The sequence below is a fragment of the Homalodisca vitripennis genome, chromosome 8 (assembly GCF_021130785.1).
Source record: "Homalodisca vitripennis isolate AUS2020 chromosome 8, UT_GWSS_2.1, whole genome shotgun sequence".
Classification (NCBI taxonomy): domain Eukaryota; kingdom Metazoa; phylum Arthropoda; class Insecta; order Hemiptera; family Cicadellidae; genus Homalodisca; species Homalodisca vitripennis.
Window position 1 is genome coordinate 64,728,306 of NC_060214.1, and position 26,329 is coordinate 64,754,634.

The 26,329-nt window shown below is 32.6% G+C and overlaps 2 protein-coding genes across 3 annotated transcripts in view; both read right to left on the reverse strand.

The window, feature by feature from the left end:
- On the reverse strand, positions 1–24,824 carry LOC124367644 (putative inorganic phosphate cotransporter). Of its 2 annotated transcripts, XM_046824631.1 has the most exons (10): positions 24,764–24,824; positions 24,199–24,352; positions 14,370–14,500; positions 13,955–14,185; positions 13,293–13,380; positions 12,380–12,603; positions 4,386–4,535; positions 4,143–4,275; positions 3,216–3,454; positions 1–236 (listed from the first exon to the last, which is right to left on the reverse strand). In XM_046824631.1, the coding sequence occupies exons 3-10, from the start codon at positions 14,403–14,405 to the stop codon at positions 96–98; spliced, it is 1,242 nt and encodes a 413-aa protein (XP_046680587.1). In that variant the 5' UTR covers positions 14,406–14,500; positions 24,199–24,352; positions 24,764–24,824; the 3' UTR covers positions 1–95. The 2 variants fall into 2 exon arrangements, with proteins under 2 accessions (XP_046680587.1, XP_046680586.1); XM_046824630.1 differs by lacking the exons at positions 24,199–24,352; positions 24,764–24,824 and adding an exon at positions 22,101–22,164.
- LOC124368201 (putative inorganic phosphate cotransporter) overlaps positions 23,982–26,329 on the reverse strand; it is an 11,289-nt gene continuing 8,941 nt past the window's right edge. The window contains exons 8-9 of the mRNA XM_046825477.1: positions 24,764–25,006; positions 23,982–24,040 (exon numbers count right to left, since the gene is read on the reverse strand). Of these exons, the coding sequence (XP_046681433.1) occupies positions 23,982–24,040; positions 24,764–25,006 (302 nt within the window). The remainder of the gene's footprint in view (positions 24,041–24,763; positions 25,007–26,329) is intronic.

Below are 26,329 nucleotides of genomic sequence, written 5' to 3' on the forward strand. Positions count from 1 at the left end.
TAAATTTTACGGTTTATTGTAAGGTACATTAAAGTGCTCAATATAAAATTAATTAATTAATCGTTAAACATTTGTTTTTTTTTATTATTGTGTCGTTATTCGTTTTCGTCCTCTACCTTTTCTGCGTCGTTCCACCATTGGACCTCAGCTGACCCAAACAATACAAAAGCAGTGTTGCCAACAAAATAAACGATTGCAGCGACATAAAAAGCGTTCAACCACTGGTGTCGGTCCGTCTGTGAACATATATTATACAATATACTTAATATAACACTGCAATGTAAACAGAATTTGAGGTATCGTAATTAGTACAAATGTTTTAGTAGACAACTTGTAAAAAATTTAAGAATATCTTAGAAGTTTTACTGATTGGGTGGAGGTTTATTTTAAGTAATTTTAGTAAACTTCCCAAAACATTCTAAAACACTAAGGTTCTACTCACTGGCACTATCCAAATTCTGACACTCTTTATTTTTAGAAGGGATCTCTGAGAGATCTCGATATCTGGTGTATTACGAGCCACTAAAAACCACACAAAATCTGGAATAGCTGTGTGAATCTGTTAATGTAGGCTGGATGAGAACGTAATTAAAACAATATTTTTGGTATATTAAAATATAAATTTTTGATTATTGAAAGGATCTCTACAACCTAGTCCGCAACATTGCTTCATGGTATATTCCAAAGGTTTTCTAGTGGATTGTCAGCTGGAATCATGTAGCAAACAAGAAAACTTCCCGTAGAAAATTTGAGGTCATTCATGAATATTTAGAAATATATATATTTAACTATTCCTGCTCACTAGTTCTGAACTTTTACAGGAGTTTCCAAACTACATTCAAAATCTAAGCATACTGCTCCTTCCATAATAAAATAATAGTAAGAACAACATTTTGCAAAACATAAATCTTTATACTCAGGCATTGTAATAATAAAGATTTGTAGTAACTAATCTTATGTAATAATGTAAAGGTTAGTTTGAATAACAGGTTACTTAATACTAACGATTTATTTTTATAAATTTAATTTAACCAAGTATTGCCCACAATTTATGATAATTTAGGCATATGTAACTTATAGTTATATAAGGAAAGTAACTATACACGTAACTATACTTATATTTTTTTTAATATACGTAATAACATATTTTGGATTTGTGAAATATTTAGGTAGTACTACAAAAAGTTTTCTTTTGAGGTAATAACCCTCACTAAAGTGAGCAAAAATTAAAGAGCCGAGCGGTTAAATTAAAAAAATTGTGTATCTTACTCATTTAGAACAAATAAAAATGAAGAAAATATTGAAAATAAATTATATTTGTAATGCTCTTCGAATTAAATATTTATAAATGAAAGTAAAATTAACTATTAGTAAACACACAATATTTAAAAATCCTGATTATTACATTATAATCGATCGTTTTATTATTATAAATAAGCAAAAAAATCACATTTATAATTGATTAATTGTGTTTTTTTTATTATTAATATAAATGAAAAAATTAAAATATATAATTGTTTTGAGTTTTTCTTAAACTTAACTACCGGTACTGTATTAAAATGTACTGTTAGTACAGTTTTATATAATATATACTAGAAGTTACCGGCGGCTTCGCACGCAATTTCCTGTTGAAAATCAGGATACTAAATTCACGTATTCTTTTTCTATCACATTCTAAGCACTCCTGGGATAATCGATAGTCATTCCTTCGTGAGCCTCTAGAACGCAATATGAAAGTATGTCCCATATTTCCTACTTCTATCTTTCGTCGTTTTTGGTAGGACGTTGATAAGTTATTCAGGACACTACCTATAGCTATATATATATATATATACACACACACACACACACACACACACATATATATATATATATATATATATATATATATATACACACACACACACACACACACACATACACACGCGCGCACGTGTGTGTGTGTATGTGTATTCAACTAGTTTGGTTATAAAAAATCAAATTCCGTTTTGTTTAAATTCATTTTCTATCTAAGATATTTCCAGTATTTTTGTTGGGTGTGCCTTGTGCCCCGATTAATAAAAAGTATACCAACGAAAACCAACTTCGGTCATAAAGCATCTTCTTCGGCTTTTTTATTTACTTTCAATGTAACCAGGTTCAATTACCTTATGTGCAAACATACATAGCTTTATACAATAAGGTAGGTTTTATAACAGCGTTTAAACAGTATTCCTAGTGCATTAGATGGTCTATAGATCATTGGTGCAATCAAAATTTAAAATTAGATAACGTCGTCGTTGCAATCTGCATTACACTACTGATCAAGCACCTTACAATATTGTAATATTTTCTCAAATTTAAATTCCAACACATGTTTCTGCCTCTGACGAAATTCAACTGAAAATATTAATAGCTGTTAAGTATCAGTTCTCTTTGTATTACGTGTCGTAGCGCAGTCTGCCGGATCCAATGTAAAACATTCAAAATCATCAACAACTTAAAAATTAAAAAGTAATTAAAAAACATTTTCCAGTGGACCAAATTGTGAGTCAAAACCATTCTCGAATTCCATTGAAAACACACAACACATTTAATAAAAATCGGTCCAGTCGTTTAGGAGGAGTTCCGTCACATACACACGAACACAAGATTATAAATATATATAAAACTATATGTATCTCGTATATATATATATATATATATATATATATATATATATATACAATAAACAATTATATTATAACGAAGTCAATGTTGTCAATTTTCAAAACCCATTTTGTAACTTCTTTAGTTAAAGTATACATTTTATTAGTTTTTGTTTATTTTGAGGGAGCTTATTAGACAATCTGGGTCCAAGGAAATTAAATGTTTTTGTATTATAAGATTTATTTGTCCTTGGGCAAGTAACACCTTAAGCACCTTTTTGTAACGATACTCATTCAGTTGATAAATTTCACGACTTAAAAAGAAAGTTTTTAAAGTGTAATAAACAAAAAAGTAGCTATTGTTTTTGGGCTGTTAGAAGTCCTTATAAAGATGTTATATCAGTCCCTCCCCATCACTTAATTGAGTAGCTAGCGGAAAAAGACCTTTAAAAAATAATATATTAAAAGTTGACTATTCAGTTTTTATATCATCTTTGAAATTTGAATTTTCCAGTTTACTTCCGTTTCAATCAAATAACATCAAAATCCCGATAACGTACCGCATCCACACCACTCCTTTAAACTTACCTCATCAGTGACGATGAACCCTGTTATGGAAGGCCCAAGGATGGCAGACAGAGTACCCAAACCGAAAGTGATCCCCATGATGAGTCCTGTAAAGTTGGGAGAGAGGTCCAAAGGATTTGCTATACTACCCGTGAAGGACCCCGCCGTCAGAGCTATTGAGACTGTGAGAAGAATTACCGCACTGGTTGGGTTGGAGACAAACGCCATCGTGCACAGACCTATGGCACTTCCCCACTGGGCTTAAACATGAAACAGTCATTTTAAGTATGCAATTTCAAAGCGCATGGTTAATGCTATGAAAGCTATTAGATAATAATTAATTATAATTATAAATAATTAAATTAATTACCTACTACATCCTTTTGAAGTAAAATAAGTGAATATATTAATTATTGTTATGTGAATTTATTGAAAAGCACACAAGTAATCATTGTCACAAGCTTGTCCAAAGCTAATACGAAAACGCTTTCCAAGGTGACGTATTGAGATGAGATTTGTTTGTCTTTTTAAATAATAGTGCTCTCTTAACAAAATAGATTTTTTTATTTCTGAGGGTGTAAGAAAACTTTCAAATAGTAATTAGTTACTTCCCAGTTTTGCCAGTTACATAAATTAACAATCGATGATTAGTAAAAAATAATTAATAATAAAAAAATTATGATTCATATTATATAATTGATCGCTTATAATAATTTTATTTAAATATTATCCTTATTCATTTCATTTTAACGTATTGTTATTATTATTTGTTTACAATGTACTTATTAATTCGTGATAAATACATTTTTATCGTTAGCCAGTACGAAATTGTTGAACTTTCTAACAGATAAAATAGTTTAGTACTTATAACTACACTTCTGAAGACAGACTAATCCAATATATAATTATGCAACAGTATCCCTTTTAGCGTTCAATTATAAAACTCACCTATAGAATTCGATATCTTCCTAGATAGAGTCAGCGAAATGAATTCTTTCATGTTTATGAAATCTGCTATGTATGAGAATACTAATACCATTAGTAGACAGCATACTGGAGGTAGGGCTGATAGCAAACCATTCTGAAAAATAAATACTTTCTTCCAAGAAATGCAATAAAACTACACCTATAAGTGTTATGGTTATATGTTAATTAGCATGATATGAACTATTATCTTCAACAACTACTTACACTTTTTATATCGTACCCATAAACGTGTCTCAAGAAGCTGGATAGTTCTGTTATTAGCGTCCATTTCCCCCAATTAAAAGAGAAATGAGCGGCAGTCAATGCCCATACTGGCCTCGATGTAAGAATGTGCCTCCATGGAGTCTTCATACCCTATGGTGAAAATAACTAGGTACTTTGGTATTATCCGAAAGGTACTATTTTTCTAAACGAGGACTCAAAGAAAGGAAATCATTAGAAGGAACAGATTTTATTGTGAAATATTACGTCAGTATGACCACTGGATCTTGTTTTCTGCCTCCCAAAAAGAAGCGATGTCTGTGAGAAGGAATCTACTCTGTCCCTATCTACTATATGTTATTAGCCTATATTAATACATAAATAAATAGGTACGTATCATAAATATATAACGTTAACGATCACTCACGTGATCTGAGCTTGAATTTAAGTAATATATCCAGGGATGTTTTTTTTTTTCGCCAGAAGTGAAGGGTGCTGCGGAAGGCGCCACCAAAGCCCGCTTTGATGGCTAGAGGCGTTTCCGATCCGCACTTTTCCGACCTCAAACCACGTGCCAGATCAACCGACGTGATCTGATGGACCAGGTTGAAGTCTAGGACATGATCTTGGCCGCTACTCCGCACTTCTGGCGATAAAAGAAAAACACCTCTCGAGATAGTACCTAAAGTCACGTGAGCGCTCATAATCGCTATCTTAAACTTTGGTACTACTAGTAACATATTTATGGTAACCTAATTTATACTGAATTTTACCTTGCGTAATAACAAGAAGTATTTAGGAACATAGTGACCACCTCCTCACCGTTATCACTTCCTTTAGGCAGACACGAGAACCGATAGTCTGTTTTTATGATAGTTTAGATTTTTAGTTCCCCGGTAATAAAAACTCTTCCGAAAATAGTGGTCTACAGATAATAATAAAGTACCTATAAATTTGTAGAGACTTTTCTTAAAATTTACAATTAATTTGGTAAGTACTTTGTAGATGTACAAATGAATGGTAATAAAGAAAAAATAATCATTAAGATATAATTTATTTTCAGAATGGTGCTGAACTTTATTCACCACTATATTTAGAGTGGATTATATTATTCTACATTTATTTTATTGAGGAATTTATAATTTTTTTAGTTCTTCCTTGGAATCACCAATCTGTCTATCTGTTTGCATTGCAAAATCTAGGTTATTGGCATAATCACTGAAACCTAATTTGCGTTATTAAAGTATAAAATTAATAAAAACTACTATACTGTCAATCAATTCCTACTGGTCATCATGAAGGAATTGATAGAGAAAACTTGTAGTGCACGTTAAAGTATTGACCAGGCAATCTTCAGAACGTCGAAGTCCGATGAGGAAACTGGAGCATGCGTGTTAGGGCAACAAAGTAAAAATTTTGAAACGTTGACAATCTATTTTTTCAATAAGAGGTCCATAGATAAACCTCATAAGAAAATAAGGAAAAGGAATATTGTAATTCTGTCCATTAGTCAAAAAGCAATTAAAGGATTTATTACTGTATGTATGAATATGTGTAGAATTGTTTTAAGTTTCAAGTTTTTCGCAGTAACCGGTATTAAAAATTGAAAACAAATGGAGAAACATACTATAAAGAAAGATAGATAGGGCATGTATCAAAATGAACTTTTTGATTCATTTGTGTCTACTAACATTTGTTCAAGTCATGCCAACCTCTCGCGATACATTCTGTGTATTTGAGATAAATCAAGTATGGGTATTATTAATACGATCTTTTAAAGTAGCCCCTATTATCAAAGTCAAAGTCAAAGTCAAAATTTCTTTATTGCCATAATAACATAAGTACATGCATTGGCTTGCGTCAAAGTAAATATAACTAAAAACTACTAACAATCTATGTATGGTACTCTATCTACCGTTAATATACTCTTCTATAGAATAAAAACAATTTTTCAATTAGAAATGACTTGAGCTTTCTTTTAAAATAGTTTTAGATCCAAGTTAGATTTAAGGTGATCAGGGAGAGCGTTTAAAACAATGATATGGCACTGTAATAGGTGTGATGCTTATAGAAGGAAGTGGTATGATAAGGAATATTCAGTTTTTGTTTGTTTCGTAGGTTATATCCAGATTGAGGGACAAGAGATTGAAAAATACCATGGTTCTGCTTAAAAAACATCAAAGTGTAAAAAATGTAAACACAAGGAAATGTCAGAACTTCAAGCTTTTTAAAAACAGATTTTACAAGAGTCCTCTTTGACGAATGCCAGAAACAATTCGCATTGCCCTCTTCTGCAAGACAAAGATACAATGCGTATTGCATCTCTCGGAACCCCAGATGGTTACCGCATAAGAAAGGAAAGGAAAAATAATGCATAATATGTTGTAAGTAGAACATCAGTGTTTACAAAATGAGAAAGCCTACGCAGTACAAATATTCCAGAACTTATCCTCTGCGCCACGTCGCTTATATGACAGGAAAAACTTAAATTTCTGTCAATAGATAAGCCCAAAAATTTAACGCTTTGTTCAGAAAAGACTTCTACATCATCAACCCAAACACTAAGGTCATCATTATGCTTTCTTGTGATAGCAAATTCAAGTAATGTGGTTTTATTAGTGTTGATAACTAATCCATTTTCTTGGAACCATTGGACTATCCGGTTAGATTCTACAAAAGTTTTAACCTCCATGATTTCACGACATTGGCTCTCTATCACAATTGATGTGTCGTCCGCAAACAAGCACAAGTGGGCATCTGAGATACATCTTCTAAGATCATTAATATATAAAATAAACAAAAGAGGACCCAGAATGGAAACCCTGGGGTACACCCTCCGCCCTTAACAGTTTGCACATCAGAATGCCAATGCTTTAAAGTGTTTCCATCTACAAAAGGCAATTCTACAACTTGTCGACGTTCTTTCAAGTAAGAAGAAAACCACTGCTTTGCGACACCACGTATACCAATGCTCTCAAGCTTCTTTAGTAGATGCTCATGAGGAACCATGTCGAATGCCTTTCGCAAATCGAAAAATACACCAGAAGCAGACTTGCCTCTATCCAGAGCCTTGATGACTTTATCAATGAAAGTAAACATAGCATTGACAGTTGACCCCCCTTTGACAAATCCAAACTGGTTGCTGAACAAAATGTTATTTTGAATCAGAAAGGACCATAATCTACTTAAAGCTGCCTTTTCAAAAACCTTAGAGAACGTTGAAACAATGGAGATCGCCTAAAGTTATCGAGATCATCAACTTTTCCTCTTTTGTGCAATGGCTTTACGATAGCCAGTTTTAACAACATCTCTGGAAAGATTCCACTTTCAAAAGAACAGTTAACGAGATGCACAAGTGGTTCAGCAAGGGATTCCCAACATGACTTAAGCAGTTTAGATGACATGTTTGTCATAGCCTGAGGAAGGCTTTGCTTTTAAAGATTTTATAATGTCTGACATTTCCTTCCTACAAACAGGAGTAAAAAATAAAGAATAGGTGTTATAGCAGGGAAGATAATCTGAAAAAACTCCCCCAGTAGAAGTGAAACCATTATGGGAAACATTTATAAAGAAATTATTAATAATATTTGAGACCAGCTTTTGGATCACTCACACATCAACGCCCTTCATCCTTAATGGTTTGAGGAACGAAGCATTGGTGCTTTTTCTTACCCCTATTTTCGTTCACTATATCCCATACAGTTTTTGCTTTATTTGAAGAGTTCTGGATCTCCTCCAGCACTTTGGCTGATTTTGCAATTCTAATTTTAGACTTGTATTGCCGTTTTAAAAATGATAAATAATGCTGTCTTCTCACATCAGAAGAATCCAAATCTTTAGTCAAGTGATACCACTGGATGACCTCGTCACGAAGTTTCAGTTGATCAACACTTAGAGACACTTTACCTTTAGAGACATTCTTACGAATTCTAATTTTCTTCTCAGGAAATACTTGATCAAAATAATACGAGATATGGAAGATCCAAAAATAACGCATTTTATCGTCCATTTTATCTGCCTCATAGACCGTGGACCAAGTTTCTCTCATGAGTAAATACCTGAAAATACGGATATTATCCTCCGAAAATGATCGCCTAAGTAAAAACCTGGGGTGGTTAGTGTTCCCAGGAAGTGATAACTTAACAATTACCACCTGAGCATGGTGATCAGACAATGCCGTGATTAAAACAGAGGCATTACACAAGTGGCAATCAGGAAGATCAGTGTAGACATGGTCTATCAAAGACTTTGAGTTTTTAAATTCTCTAGTGTATGATGTGATTTTATTTCCCCAACCCATGAGAGGTCATCATGTACAACAAGTTGTCAGCTTTAATATCAGAAACAGATAAATCGACATTAAAATCACCTACAACAATTGTTTTTACCCTCTGAACTCATCACTTTTTGCAAGACAATCCGATAGACGTGCATAAAAAATGTCGTGCTCCTGCATTGAGGAAGAAAATGGCTGTGGTTTATAAGCAGCGACAATAAGGAGGGTTTTGATTGTTACCAAACTGAAACCTTGCTGCAGCAAGTTCACACTTACCCTCTAGACAGTAACGTGAGACATCTATGACCTCAGATTTTATAGAAGGTTACTAAATATACAAACCCCTCCTTTTTGAAGAGATTTACGACAGAAAGCTGTGATGCCATTAAAACCCTGCAAAGATGTTACTTCAAACTGATAATCTCTTAAATGGTGTTCAGATAAACAAACAATATCTGGATCTCTTCGGAATCAATAAATATTTGAAAACTGTCTATTTTTCCAGAGAGACCCTGCACGTTGTTATGAATTATCTTAAGATTGCGATTTGATCGATTATTATCTACACAGTTTTCCCGAGACATCGCCTCTAAAAAAGAACTATTGGCAGTGGGAGGCACAACAGAGGGTTTAGATTGGGCCGTCTTAGATAAAATAGTTTTTATCACTGACCAAAAATACTTTCATTAATGTCCAAGTTTTGCATCAACAGTGAGAAACCCCTGAATCCGGTCACTAATTGCAGTAAAAAACACTCAAAAACAACTTCCCCAGCTGGTAGTTCCCTGTTTTTTTAAGATGTCTTCCATCCTTTGCTAGATGATGCCTCTTCACCCAACAATTAGCCTCAACAAAAACAACATCAAAATTATTGCACATCAGTTTTACTTGTTCATTAAAATCAAAGAGAGCTCTGTATGTTAAATCAATCTTATTAATAAGCTGTTTTACAAAAACCATGGTATTGGGGAAATGAGTTTTTGTGGTGATACAACAGGTCAGCCAGGTCGTGGAGAACCTCCCTCTTACCATGGCCGCCGTTGTAACCCGCCCGTCCCCTATACCACATTCTGAGATTATTCGTTCCAACATGGAAATATATTACTGAAAGATTATAGTTGGTATACTTCAATAGTTTTCTCCTTTATATCTTTTATTTTACCACCCAGGGCAACATTCCACCATAGCACCTCTCTTACAACTTGGAATACTAGCAATATCGGATCATAGAGTCACCTATCAAATAACATATTGTTTAAATTAGAATAACCACTTTCACTATTTATAGTGTCACTGTCAGAACTGCCAGTTTGATAACAATTATTACAAGGTAAGTCAACAGTTTCTTCAAGAGCAATTGAACCATTTTTTCTTAGACCCACTTTGAGTTTTTTGTCCTTACACTTAAATTTTACATTTTCAGCTTCTAGAGACACTTTGTTTACCTATACTAACATACTGATTTCTTTGTTTCCACAACCCAGATACATTTCTCATATAGGAAAACCTGCGAATCCTGAGGCTCTGAACATAAACCAGAGAATCTATTGCTACATTCTATATGAGTTGACTGCTTTAGAACTAACTTTGATTATATCGCCTTTTTTTCCTTTTATTTAATTTAACCAAGCTCCATTTTTCATTCGAGGATTTTTTTATCATGAGAGGACTTACTACTTGAGTACAAGTAGAAAGAAGTGTCTCTAAAGCATTCAACTCCCTCACATGCAGACTCCATATTTACAATGCACTTAGTAGCTAAAGTACTATTTTTATTGAGCCACTATGCTCACAGTCAGGACTGGGGCTGTTATAAAACCAATCAATAAAACGATGTTTTAACCTGTGGCAGACAAAAATAATTAAATATTAACTTAGCATGCACAATTACGTTTATACCGCACTCATACCCGTTGTTTTGCTGAGGGCAGTTTAACAGAGAAGCAATTTTCAGAGGAATATTCAAATTGGTTACTGTATACTCAGCAGGAACAGCGTTTAGTTTTGATACAGAATCCAGATGATATGCCGTAAGACTAGACTTATCAATAAATAAAAGTGACCAATGAGAGTCCTTCCCCTCGCCAGTTTACATTAGTGCCGTTACTGACAGCAACAAAAACATATTTACATGCTTGATAAGCTGGGGAATTTAGCACATCAGATATAATTACTTTGTTGCCAGATTTGATAGCATGAGAAACAGCGGGACTAAGAAATAAACATTGACCCAAATCATTATCAATATTTTGCATTGACTGAAAGTAGTCATGGATGATATCGTCCTCCAACCATTTATCCGTTGACATTTTTTTTATGTTGATAATTTCTTTTTTAGCTAAGTCAAACTTAACACTAATATTCCTCTATTAATTTATTTTTGTTTTCAATATCAAGGTTAAGATTCTTAATGTTATTATACATATCATCAAGCTTACTTTTATAAGAGTCTTTTTCAGCTGTGACCGACGCAAAGTGAAGGTCCCGTTGCCCTCAGTGCCGCTTGCAGAGACCTCTATGCGTTTGTTGAGAGAGAGAATCTCAGACGTTGATTGGTCTGGACTTTGAACGACGTATCCATCTCCTCCTGTCGAATATCTTTTTTCCAAAATCCAGTCGTGACTCCAAGATTTTAATTTCAGCTCCTAGTGTTTGAAGTTCCTCCTCCTTGCTCTTAAATTCCGAATTTAAATGGTCCATTAAGAGGAGCAAGTTTGAAATATGGAGAGATAATCCTTCAAAATCAATTCCAGGGTTATTAGAAACCAGGATATTTATTTCACTCGTCAGAGCGACTATTATATCCTCCTGTGTTTCATTAAGATGGCTTTCATAAATAGTTTCACTTATTATGGTAATTGTCTTACTAATAAGTTTCACAAGATTCTCCAATCAAACAATCACCCTAAGCCCCCCGATAATAAATAAAAACAGGAATAAATAGTTAATAAGTAAAAGCAGCAATAACAAGTTAATAAGTAAAAGCAGCAATAACAAGTTAATAAGTAAAACAACAATAAATAATTAATAAATAAAATAGCAATAAATAATTAATAAATAGCACAATAACACAGATAAATAAAACCACAGCCACAATTGTGATAAAATAAAGTTTTGATTAACAGTATTAAAAAAACTTAGTTATTGATTCCTGTTAAAAATATTTAATTAACAAACTAAGTGATAAAAAATATATCTGCAGCCAGGTGAATTCGATCTGCGGACCCTTGTACTGTTAATCAGTTACGCAACTGATTGCGCTACGAACGCTGATAAGAGAGATGGTATATTTTATCGTTCATGCAGTGTGTAACTCCGAAGACCATTTAGCGTGGGATTACTGCAAGTTTCACGTTTAACCTTGAAAACATCCAAGATTACAGGAAAATAAACAAACTCACGAAATTAGTCCTTCCTGCTTATCGAGTGCACTTTTAAAGGGTCAACTTACTAATTGAATTCCAATATTTATATAGAAACTAGTTAAATTAGATAAAAACATCGGAGCTTAGTCTGCACGTGTAAACGGGGTAGGACCAGGCATGCAACTCCAGTATCAAAGGTACATATTAATCAGAAACATGTTGAGATTAGTATACTTTAAAATAACATAAAAAACAACACGCCTGGTAGCATGAATGCTCATGCTGTCAAAGGTTAAACATGTACAGCATTAGTTTTCAAGATATTAGTTTTCTAGTACTAATTATTATGTTAATACTTGACTATGTGAAGAACTTCCGATGCGAGTAGTTATTATATACTCCCGCTCTCTGTCGCTGATGGAAGGGTGTGATTCTGGAGAGTCGGCGCCCACAAACAGCCAGACCACAGACCACAATACACCGCACAGTCCGGTACAGTAGAAGATACTGGGCCAGCCCCACGGACTGGCGGCCAGGTACCCAGCTATGGGCATTGTCAGAACGGTACCGAATTGTGTACCTGAAACAATCAAATTTGAAGCATCAATATCGACGAATTAAATTTAATTTGTACTGCGTTTCATGTTATGCTATTATTTAAAATATATTTTAACTTCTGTCTTTTATTATTACTTTTCTAAACACCAAAAACCAAGTAAACCAAACCCTTTGCTGTTTAAAAATTTTTATTCTTTTTAATAGTTTTTTGTACGATGATCTACAGCGTTTTTCCATTAGATTTTACGAAATTGTATTTATTTGATGTCTTTAAAATGGCCTATTTTGGTCTAGTATACTCACACTTTTAGTATGGAATAAGGTTGTAGTGTGGATGAGCAAGCTATGCATTTTAAAGATAAAGATTCAGCTCCTAAAGAAGGCAGTCAGAATCATTGCCAAACTAAATTGTAAAGATTGAGAAAGGTCCTATCGGTAAGAACCTTTTATTCTAATAAGTTTTTGGCAATCCGCTGGGATTGGTAAATTTAACTCTAATTCTGTTCGTGGAACTCGTGTTATAGTGTTGAATTCATGGTAGTTGAGATTCTAAACCTTTGAATTGGGAAGCGATTGACAATATTACAGTACGAATTATGTTTTATTATTGGTTGTATTTAACTTCAGCATAGAAGTATAATGGCTTTTACTGTCTTTTATGTAAAACGGGTTGCAAACATGTTTTAAGTACTATATATATTTTTTGCTTACCACTCAGCACAATTGCTATTGTTCTATTTCTTTCCTGCAGTGGAGTCCATTTTGCAAGGTGAGTCTGTACCGAAGGGAGCAAAAATCCCTGAAAAATGTATTACTAAGAAAATATTACTTGTATTTTATTGCTAATAGTTTATAAAATAGTTTTAGTTCGTTGTCTGAATAAATAAATAGACAGAATTTCGTTAATATTTTTTTAATTGGCTGATGTGACTCTTAACTAAAATTGGTAAGCATTAAAAGATTCAGGATTAAACGTTACTTAAAGAACTCCAATAAAGTTTATAAACACATTTTTCACTCCAATTACATATTTTCTTTTTATTTACTCCTTAAGTTCCTGTACTTGTTGTCCTCCTTCTTAAGATAGCAATGGTGGAATAATGGTGAGTCACCTTGAATACTCATTAATTGTTTTCTCTTTTAATATAGTATGGGTAATATTTATATGGTACAGGATTTACTGTACAAAAATGTATAATTTTGTAAGATAAAATTTTGACTAAAACATTCTTTTTTAATTAAAAAAGATAAAAAAAATTAAAACCATTAAAACTGAACGTAACGTATTGCAATTTTCATGAGTGTTCTTTTAGAACTGAATCCTATCTGAGTTATGAACTATAAGGTGAACTGTGAACTACACAGTCAGGTACCTGTGCGAGACCGAGAACTACTCTGCTGAGACTGAAGGCGAACCAACCGTAGTTGAGAGCGATGAAGGGACAAAGTATACTTATGACGGCACAAACCAACATGGCGACGAACATCAAGTACTTGGGTCCCCACTTGCACGACAGATGACCTCCTGGGGCTGTCGTCAGGAAATATCCCCAGAAGAGGGAACCCATAATGATACCCTTTTGGGAGCTAGTCCAAGACAGTACCTACAACATATAAATACGGTCGTGCATCAATGACTATATTTTACTTATGTACAATGTTGAATTCAACTAATATTTATGAACTTTTAATTCATTAAGGATTGCTAAACTAAAAACCCGCCTAAATAAAAATGATCAGTCAATTTAAAAAGTAAAACATTAATTAGTACATAAATAACTTATTTACCGGCAAATTAGGATTTAACTTCGCATTGTCGGTCATTGCTACAATAGCGATAGAAATATTGGAGCGTATGGCGAAGTCCAGGGCGTTAGAGGAAAACGTCAAAAGTGCCTGGCAGTGCCGAGTACCGAATCCTGGAACAAACAAAGATAAAAATGTCTTAAGAGAAATAAATTCCGAATAGAGTTTTAGTTTGCCACCACAAAAAAGTTGCCATTATGCTCGAACTGTTTAACTGGCTGATAAGTAAAACGCATTTCAAGCTAAGTATAATTTTTAATAAGGTTTTATCTTCTCAGTCGATGATTTTCTCTAATGTACCACTTTTGGTTTCCAAATATATGGTTCAAAACATTATTCAAAAATATATCAAACACGTAGTTTTTTGCAATATATTGTGCATGTTTTGTTATATTTTTCTCAAACAAAATTGTATGTCATTTGTGAACACGGCTTTTTATGAAGATTGAGGTTTTTGCATTACTTTTAAAGTTTACCTAAAAGATTATCCCAAATAGATGCTCCGATATCACTTAATGAGTTTCAGGTTGTGCCGAAGTAAAGAACTTAGTGATGGAGAACGTACAGTGATAGAAAGCGAGACTGGCATTGTGTATTTAGTTTCCATTTACAGTGTTCCTTGCCTATTGTAAACAGTTTTACATATCCCTTATATTAATTAATTTTGCAACGCTATATTAAACTTTTTAAGCTATTAATTACAAGGTTAAGGGCACACTAGACTTCAGGTCAGCGTTCGAGAATTTGGTTTTGTTCTAGGAGAGCGACTCACAATGGACTGCTCCTTAATTTAAAATTTGTGAACTTCCAAGTAAATTAATTCGAAAGGTATCGTGTATCTAGACAACCAAACAAAAAGACAGAAATCTTCTCTTGTCATCAACTGAGCGGTAGTATTAACTCCGGTAAACGCTCAGCTGAATTAATTATCGTAACTGGCTTTGATTTTGCAAAAAATAAATCGAAAGTAATATTCCCTTCTATATTTTCTGTGTACAAGAAGACAGAGATCACTTCCGACAGCAAAACCATGCAAATCAATAAAACCTGAAGTTTTATGTGATTTCGGTTTCTTAGGTTATATTTTTTGTGGAACAATGTGGACTATTATAAGAAGTTGATCATACCAAAAATGTCTGCAAAATATCTTTGCCTGACCGAGAAAAAGGATCTTGATATATTAGAAGGTATTTAAATGAGACGTTTGAAAATGTTTTGCAGGATGCAAAAAAAACGTAAAAGCTAGACATATACATGGACCAAAAAGGGCAATAAGAGTGAAAACTTTTATGCCTTAAGAAATCACTCAAGAGTATCTCCTATTATTAGTAATAGTATTATTATTATTAATAATCTTATATTGCCTTAGGGCAGACGTGAAATTTTCAAGTATATCAATAGGATTCAATCTGCATTGGCAATACAACTACAACTTTGCAGATACCTTTTGTGTTTGCAAATATTATGACTATGAATACGTTTAAATCAAAGATCTAATGCCACCAGAAGACCATTCCAAAAACTCCAAAATTTGACTGCTATGTGTTATGAAACTACCTCTAAATAAGTCCAAGCTGGAGACAGCTGTAGGCTATCCAACTTATATAGAAATAATGGTCGTCTCTGAAGGTGTTGCAGGAAATAAAACCTCCATGATGAATTTTATCCTTAGTTTCCACCTCTATTGTGTAGATTATTGATTGTTTATGTTGTTTTATTTAAGTTCTGTTGACTATTAAACTACTTCTATAGCGGAGCTAGGTTATTTAGAACTGTTACCAATCTTACTTGTATGTATATATATATATATATATAGTATTTTACTATTTTTGAGCCAAACGTGTCAGAGAATAAATTAAACAGAAATGAGAGGATCCTTCATTTCCTTTATAAAACTAAATTCGGTCTTCTAATCCAATCTAAAGCTGCTTAACCTGCAGTATGAAGATGGCTTAGCCCCTCTAGAAATGAACGGAAAGGACAGTCTTCCACATAACGCATTTCTGGGTTTCGGTTCCGCAATTAGAAGATTCACTGGGAAACAAGAACCTTTTGTCAAAAAATAATGGGGTTAAGTTAATTAAGACATACATAAGTTTTATAATATGCATTTCATATATTTATAATTGTATAATCTCCTTCAAACCAGATATTTTTATTAAGACAAGTGGAGATACTTATTCAATCTACTTAGAGATATTTGCTGTTATCAGTATTTTACTGCTGAAATAAGGTGCATTTCAAAACTCTCAAGATACACACTAAAGATAACGTGTTTTACTTGTAAGATTAGTGGTATGAAACGTATATATATATATATATATATATATATATATATATATATATATAGTTTACTTAAAGAATTTTTAATGGGCAAGTAAGTTACACATTAGTACAAAAACCTCGAATCTCTTCAAAGATTCTTGGGATAATTTTGACTTTAGTCATATTAAAATACAAATTTTTATTTTGCAGAAATAACTTTTTGGCGGTCACAAACCATACATTGCACCAAAATATTTTTTTTTAAATTGTATCTTATATCTTTATTAGTCCATTGATGGGACTGAGAGTAATCGGGGTTTTAGGGTAGGAGAGAATAACAAACTAAGGAGGGGTAGGTTTAAGGAATAAGAAGGTTGTTAACATTCAAGTGAGAATTTGAGTGGAATAATGGATCTACCAGCTGATTTTTAAGGTAATCTATGAGTTTTTCTGTACTTATTTAGTTGTTAGCAAATTTTATCACAGTTTCTACCTCCATGATGAAGTGTGTTGATTGTTATTTTAGTTCTGTTGACTATTGCGAATCTTCTTTGGGTATCTCGTCGTTGCTTTTCCTAATTGGTTAGATTTGGTTGCGTAATCATTTACAGAAATATGTAATATAATGTACACATGTATTTACGCATAGTCATTGTTATTCTCGTATGTGGAGCTAGCAGGTTTTTCGTAAAGTAAAAGTTAGTATCCTGATGCATTTAAAGGTATAATACTTATTATTTTATACGAATGGGCGAAAAATGCATTGTGATGTTTTCTTTTACTTCTTAATGTGACTTCTGTGTTTACTTGTACAGTATCCGATAACGGCCATTGAAAACCATAGCTCTGCTACGTAAAATAGAGTGGTTAGGTGAGTTTGTAATATTTTTAGTTCTCAAGCATTAGCAATCAGAATTTTTAAATTTTACATTTTACTAATTATTACTATTTTGATGCATCTTTTCGTTTGTAGCCACCGATGGCTGGCGTTACTGTCAGCTGTTCAACTATTAATTCCTTTTACAAGATAAAAAAATAACTTTCGGCCTTTTCTAAATTCAATTACTCCTATTCATTTTTAAAATTACTTTTAACGAATTTTCCTTCTGAAAAATCAAATATTGTACAGTTGCTAAAGTAAAAATTTCATGATTACTGCAATAAGTAATTAAAAAATTAACTTATAAAGTGTTATACCAAGCGCGTCTGGCTTAGGGGTGGTATTTGTTATTTCCTTCACTTTATTGTAGTATAGAAATGTGTTAAACTAACAAAAATATGACACTGCCCCATCTACAGGGCAGTGAAAAAGATTTATATTAATACTGACTTATAAGTTCTATTTATTGACCAGATTAAGTGAAAGTCTCTGTTTCAAAGTGCACCAATACTTAGCTTTTTGTTCTCATAGCAAAATTATCAACTGTCAAAACTGATAGACATTGCTATTGCCCGTTCAACTGATTGTAACAACAATCTCTAAATCCGGTAGATTGAATAAGTATCTTCATCTTTACTTAATCTGAGACAATTCTGGATTGAAGAAGATAAGGTGCCTGACTAGTGACACAGAAAAAACACGTTTGCATATTTCAAGCTTATGTCCCAATCTCATGGCAGAATCTAAATAATGAATGAGATAGTCTCTGGTACACGTCAGCCATTATACTGTACTTTGTAATTCGGCTTGATATTCAGAGTTTCCGAAGTTCCGAAGTTTCTGAACCTAAGTTCAGACTTAACCTATTCATCGCACAGTAAAATACAGTTTGAGCCTGACTATGATAAAATGTGTATAGTTGCCTATATATTAGGGTACACATTTATAGAAAGCGGTACAAATTTATAAACATTTATTAATCCTACTAAAACTTATTAAATCAGTGTTTTAAGTACCTACCTCCTTGCCAGCCCAAAATATTAAGGAAACCATCTAATGTTTTGAGAAAAGTTTTATTTGTCAGCCTTAATGTAACTTTGGAAATATCGATATATTCAGATTATATATCGATATGTTCTTTTTGTGTATTAAGCATCGGCTTAATACACAGTGAGATTTAAAGAAACTGACAAATTTTAACATAAGTTCATTCACAAAACTTTAACTATATGGTAATATTATAAATGTTAAATTTACAGATATAAATACTCAGGGAAATAAATAGAAAAACGTTTCTAGTGGTATACAATAAATTTTGATGTGGCCTTTGTTTTCCACTCTACACGTATTAAAATAAAATTCAATCCATCGCCAAACATGTCTTAGCATTATTTTAGTTACGCTAGCTAGCACTAGCATCCCTTATCATTTCCGCAAGGTGGTTCATGCTTCTAATCTTCTCTGAATACACAATGTTTTTGACATGTAACCAGAAAATAACTCTTTGGCGCTAAGTCCGGACTTCTTGGTCGCCATTCTATCGGCTCCCTCTCAAATATATCAATCTTGAAGCTTGTCTGTCATCCAGAACATGCCGAACATGGTTATGGAAATGTGGTGGAGAACCATCCTGCTGGAAATAAACTGGACCTTCCGTACTTTCAATTTTGTCTGTTTGGGGAAATGCAAGAAAGTTCCAGCTCATCACAGTAAACTGTACCGGTTAAAGAATTATCTACAAATAGGTATAGCTCCAAACATCGGTTGTGCATAAAAGCGCACCAAACGTTGACTTTTTAATTATAGCGTAGTGCTTGAAAAACTCATGTGAGGATTCTATCTCCCAAGTTCTACAGTAACTACGACTTCCATGACCATTAATGTAAAAAGTTGCTTCGTCTGAAAAATACCTGTAAAAATAATCATCCTTACGCAGAAAAGGTATGCGATATGCAAAATTTCAAGTTTACGTTTGCAGATCCATAGTCAGTGGCTATATTGATAATTTTATAAGTTACATTAATAATTTTTGTAATAAAAATAATTATGATAAATGTGTCTGTTCTTTTCGGACCTCCCTTTAGAGTGCCAATTATTCTTATATTGGAGTTGGGAGTATACAGGCATCACCGGCTATTGTATCACGTCAGTTTCCAAATGGCATTGTAAATAATATATACACTTTGATGACAAATCTGTCAGTTTACACACATTCAGTCCAATTTGGCGAATTGTAAGATACCGTGTTTGATTTAATATTAAAATTCATATTCTATAATGTTAATTATTAAAGCAATTTTTATATTTAAAGATAATTATGAATAGATTCATTGGGAATTTTACAAATAAACTTTTGCTTGAAAAATTCACACACACACACACACACACACACACACACACACACACATATATATATATATATATATATATATATATATATATATATATAATAATATAAGTTTATAAATAAATCTTTTAAGTAAATAAAAGTTCCGTCTTTTTAACAACTTTTCTTTCTAATTATAGTATTTACACTAATCATGATGTATTTTGGATTGTACATAAGTACAATTCCAGAAATAAAAAATGCCCTCTCTAATTTTGGGTTTCACGTGAGTTAAACTTGGCTTCATGAGCTAAAACAAGAATATCATTTTTCAACAGAATGTCTTAAAAATAGTTATAATGATATAGGTATTGATTTCATAATCTATTCTTTGAAATAGGTTAAATCATCGGTTCAGCACATACTTATGTTAAACCTTCAAAAGCTCCTGTTCAATATAACCTCACACTAATAGCCACAGGCTCTTAAATTCCAGGAACCACACAATAACATTAGAATGGGATAAAAACCTTGATTTGAATCATTACAACTCTATCACCTCTCATATAATTGAACAAGTCGAAGCCCTGCTTGCTTGCATACAACTCATTCATAACCCTCATTCATTAAAAAAGTGCTCTGTAACTTTCCTCACATAGGTTTACATATAATTTTCATACTCTTTTCTGTTTGAGTATAATGAAGTATTTTTGCCGCAGACTTCGTGCAAGGGAAATGTTACCTATCGTAGAATTAAAATTATTCCCCATTCCTATAAGATACTTTAAATAATAGTCCTTAATTAAAATTTTCTCAATTCGGTCTTACAAATGTATTTATTACAAATAAATGGTTAAATGCAGTTAAATAATTTGTATATAGGTGTATTGATATTGATTGTAATTTATTTACATAGATTAATCAATTATATTGAGACTCTTTATGAATGAATTAAATTGCTTCGGATTAAATTGAAGTGATAACACCATTATTCACCATCTTTTAACACAATTTATAGAACGACTGACAGAAATCTTTCCGATTAGACTGCATCCGAAAATCTTACTAATCACACAAATTAGTGGAAGTAGTAAATCAGTTTGCTTCATCTTGCTTAATAAGATCTGAAGGTTAGTGTTCTATTTGACCGGTCCTGCTGTATTGAACCTCATTTTCTTAAACTCCTTATCGCAGAAAACGAGTATGGGTTGAATCTACGCTTCCTGAAAGACTGGAAGAAGCTCAGATAGTGGCACCTTAGGAAGTACTTTAGCAGTTACTTCAAAACTCAATAAAAGTGCTTGTTTTATTTCACTGAGCTATAGGTATGGGTTATATGAATTGTACATTTTTCACAGTATTAAAGAGATTATACGATTAAAACAAGTAGAATACATTAATGAACATTGCGAAAGACGTAGTCAGCGAGGGGGTCCAGGGAGTCCAGAACCCCACAAATTTTAATTATATTCAACTACTATTTTTAGGAAACGATTGTTATTATTTAAATAATTCAGTAGTACTGACATGTACTGCTGAAAGATCGTTCACAAATTGAACATTGAGAAGGGTCAAGAACTGTTTAAGGAACAAAATGGGTACTGAGTGGTTGACTACACTTGCCTTACTTTCTGTCCAGAACAGGAAATATCAGTCGTCGTGACCTCCCCCACAATCTTTTCTTGACTATGCTCTTGTTCTCAGCGTCTATTTTCATACTTCACACAGTATGATATACAGGCTATGTTGGCTAAAATTCACCAATTTGTATTAAATAATATTAATATGTCATATCTAAACGGTATTTCAAAATACTAGTATAAGAAACCTTTTTCTAAAAACAGCCCTAATTATTTTCCTCGCGGAGAAATAATGTTGTTATGATTTTCCTCAAGTATTCATAAGTAGCACATCATAAAAACCTCTATGTATGTTAACATCAAAATTCCCTAACTTAATTCCCTTTAATTTGTTAGCCTATTATTCACACTGATAAGGGAACTTTCTAAACCATCAAAAGAGTCAAAAGGTTAGAACAAGTCCCCGCCTTTAAGGTTTATCTTAATTTACTCCACCAACGAAGCAGCCTTGTTAATGGAGCGTACTTAATTTGTTACAAATATGTAATGCAATATAGTCATAATACAAGTGGAGTAAACAACATAACATAACATAAACTGTTAAACAAGAATACTAATTTAGTGAGAGTACAAACAACAATAAACAATAGCGCTTAACTAACCTGGAGGTCTCGACATTGTGTGAGGAAGTGCACCACGAGCACACGTGTAAGCTACTACTGATAACTTGGCTTACTCACGCCAATCAAATATGCAGAACAATAGTTTCTGAGCCAGATTGATTGACATACGCGTCACAAAAATGGTTATCAAAGATTAATTTATACTTCGTATGAAAGATTACCTCGAAAATTATAATACATAGTAAATGTTATATTCTTGTTTTTATTAAATGGATAGTTTTTTAATAAAATAGAAAACTCCATTGATAATATTATTTAATTATAAAAGAGTACAATATACAATGAATGGATTTTCAACAATACTTATAAAAATTTCACTAATAATTTTATTTAATTAAAAGAAGGGTAAAATATACAATAAATTTATTTGTAAAAAAAAATTAGTTTCTAACCAAATTAATTCATTCTGTCCATTCTAACCGAATTAAGATTAACAAGTTTATACATACAGGTGTGTGTTGTTAAAGTAAACCTTCGATGAAATAATTTGACAGTGATTTTCGTGATGATAAAAGTACTTGCTCCTCCTTGTTCTTCTTGGATTTGAGCCTGATCGAAAATATAATGAACTTGGGGGTATGACAGTTCGAGTATTAGTTAGTTCGTGTCTTAAATGTTAACACCCAGGAGGAATCAGCGGATTTTCAGAATATACTCGCATCGTAACAGTAAGTGATTAATTAGTTATGTATATCAATAGCTGAAAGTTTATTCTTTGAAAGGCACGTACTCAGGTATATATACAAATATTTCAAATAATGACTCTAAATAGTTTGCACATTCTACTATCATTTTCTGAACCCAACAATCATGCCTTCAAGTATCACTCTCTTTTGAAAATCGCATTAAAACAAACTAACAGGGTACAAGTAAGGAAGCACGAAACAAAGGTTTCATATTTAATTTTTTTCGCTATTTATGGAATAATGGATATAGTTGCAGTTCAATTAAGAATAAAATAAGAAATATAAGAAAGAAGCATGAATTCAATTACGATTAATGGTCAAACAAGCACAAAGTACTTCACAAAAGTTTCATTTACCAATGGATTCTCTGAAGAAAAATATAATAAAAAAGTTTCGAGCCTACATCAAATAGACCTTATTACATATTTAAAATTCCTATAAAAAACTAAGAAAAATCCTTTAAAAATATTTCTGCATTTGTAACTCTTCTTGTAAATAAAGTATATTGATCATAAAAATATCAACGTAGAACATAAATTTTAACTGATATTAAACTTCAATTTAAAGTTTTGGAGCCATAATTCAAAGCAAATATATATCATAACTTACAGTACATCTCAACAAATCACTTCATATTATATTGTATTGAAAAAAGATAAAAAATAATAGGGATATAAATTTTTAACCATAATGGGAGTTATTGCTTAAACAAATACCCTGTTAACAAATTTTTGAGAGTTATCATTTTTTATACAAAAATCTAAATAAAACGTTTTAAAAACAGCATCTGTCTTATAGTGTTAAAACCTGAACATGAGGTGAAACATGCACAAACAAATACAACTGTTTTTCTTTACTTCGGGATGGAAATTAATAGTCTGGGTTGAAATCTATGTCTGCAACCTAGATAATTAGTATATGATTAGTAATACCTGACTTTTCAGATAATACAGCTTACTTCCATATGGTGACTGTGTTTAGCATCGGATGCAATATCTTCTCATAGACTAACAAAACCATCTCGCACTGTATCAAATGTTCCATTTATTCTGGTTGCAAAGTACGGACTTATGTTATCACGCTCCTCGCATTATCACAAACTTGACCTATTATTCTGATTGTACTGTCCCTAAAATTCCCATTCCTATAGAGCTATAGCTCCACCTGTTTCCCATTATAGGCCATTGGTAGGGCCTGTACCAACTTCTCCCATTTTTCTAGCGCTCAAATTCCCTGCACAAAAGTGTTGCTGGGAATGAGTAGGATACGTCTGAAAGTAAAATTAGCTTCTCCTTTCTTCTATAAAAGACATTCTAATCGGTTATGGTTTTAAATATTAATAAATAATGAAAACAATGCAATTGAATAGAGGTAGTTAATTAACGTTCTACATTTTAATTATGGATGCTCTCATTATGTTTTTACATGAAGAGGATTGTTCCAGGGCTGAACATCAGAAGATCCGAATACTATAAAGATCAAGTTTCCCACGAAGAATATACCTGCGGAGATGTAAAAAGCAATCATCCACTCGTCTCTACTGGCCTAGAAAATATAATTTATTATTAGTTTATTTTTAAGGATATTTTGAAATTCATATTTTGTATTGAACTTAACTAATACATTAAAACTCTACCATTACAACTGATGCTGCGCTCTTCATCATTAAAAAATATCGCCAAATAATGTCAATGAATTCAATAAAGAATTTTTTTACTGTTTGAAAATATAAGTTTACTTCCAAAAATTGCATCTTCAAAATTGATATGATTTTCAAGAACTATATAAAAATATTATTTTATGACATATTTAAGACATTGTACTTTTGTATTAGAAAAGAAATGGTAGAATATTTAGCAGAGAAATAGAATTGTAGTAGTAATAACTATACGAATAGTTTCATAAGCAATGAAACTAAATGGTTAATGGGCGTTAAATATTGAGTAATCTTCTCACCTCGTCTTTGACTATGAAACCAGTAACCATCGGAGCGAGGAAAGATGAAATGTTGCCCAGGACAGTTGACGATACCCATAAGAACACCTGAGAAGTTTGGGGAAAGATCAAGGGCGGTTGCCAGGTACCCCATATAGATGCCAGCTCCTAGGGACACCGATGTGGTGAGAAGAACTACAGCTCCAGTGACACTGCTGGAGATGAACGACATTCCCACAAGAGCAGCCGCACCTCCGCAGTGGGCTGTAAACAAAATTTATATGTGAATTTTACTGAGAAATTCCTCAGGTTACTTAACCTAACCTGACGCAATCTAAGATTATCTTATTTAAGGGTTAAAATATCACACAGTTAGCATTCAAAATATGGCAACATATTGTTGAATGTGTTCAGATTGCTTTAATAATTACTGAATCCTCTCTTCACATAAAAGATTTGTAACATTTCTAATCTACGTAGATCTCTTAAAAAATGCTGCAAATTTTTAAGTTCGCTTTGCCATTAAAAGCTTTCAAGGAATGTGCTTACGTTTATTTACTTTTTTCGATAGCAATAACTAATACACGATAGTAAGATTAAGCCGTATTTATTGTCCGAGTGTTAGCAATGCCTATCATACGCGGAGTTAGAAAATTGTAATTTCTTTCCGTCTATCTGTCCGTACGATATCTTTAAAACGATGGACAAGATCTATAAACTTAAATTTTTTATGAAACATCATTTATATAAAGGTAACACTGAGTTTAATTGATGGTTTATGGGATTTGGTTCAGCGTTAATTGATATTTTTACAATGTTCTTATTTGTTGTTATCATATGCGGTTGTATAAATATGTGACATTTTTATTCATATAATAAAATTGAAATTAATACAGTGGAAGGTAAGTGTTAAAATTCGGTGACAAAATTTTATTCCTGCGCACTCTTAGGTTGTAATAGTATCTAGTTTACCGTAAATTCAAACATTCTGTAATGAAAACACAACCTAATACATTAATAATTAGAGAGAAACTGTTCATGTTTAGACTTTAAATTTTGCAAAAAAAACGTCATTTATAAATAGCCAAGAATAAGCTCTATGATGGTACATGTCAAACCATGAAGATTGGCTGAACGTCATTAAAAACTGTCACTTAGTTGGCGAAAACAACTTTGTTAGCCTGTATGTAGCTGGATGTAAACATTTATTTTCTTTGTAGTTGTCTGTCCGTTTCTGTCAACAGGACATTTTTAAAATGAAAAGATTTGAAACTATAGATTTTCCACCTTAGCGAATCCTGTTACGTGGCAAGTGGTGTGGCGTACACCTACTTTGTGGGTTACATAAATACGGGTTTTGTCTTTAGAAATTTCTTCGAAAACTATGATCTCTATTGAATTAATTTACGATGATTGTGAAAATATCTATACTGTACACCAGCTCTCTACATAAACATGGAGGTCTGGAATAGGAAATCTTCTCTATGATGAAGAGTCTAATACACTAAAACATATAGGACCCACCAAGGGACTATTTTAAAAATTAATATACTACCCGTTAACAAATATAAAGAACATTCCGTATGT

What these genes read in the sequence shown, in the direction of transcription:
- LOC124367644 (XM_046824630.1), bottom strand. An exon ending in AATAGCAATTGTGCTGAGTG is followed by an intron (nt 12,604 to 13,292) that starts GTAAGCAAAAAA and finishes TGATTGTTTCAG; the next exon opens with GTACACAATTCGGTACCGTT. An exon ending in GAAGTTCTTCACATAGTCAA is followed by an intron (nt 4,536 to 12,379) that starts GTATTAACATAA and finishes TTTTCACCATAG; the next exon opens with GGTATGAAGACTCCATGGAG.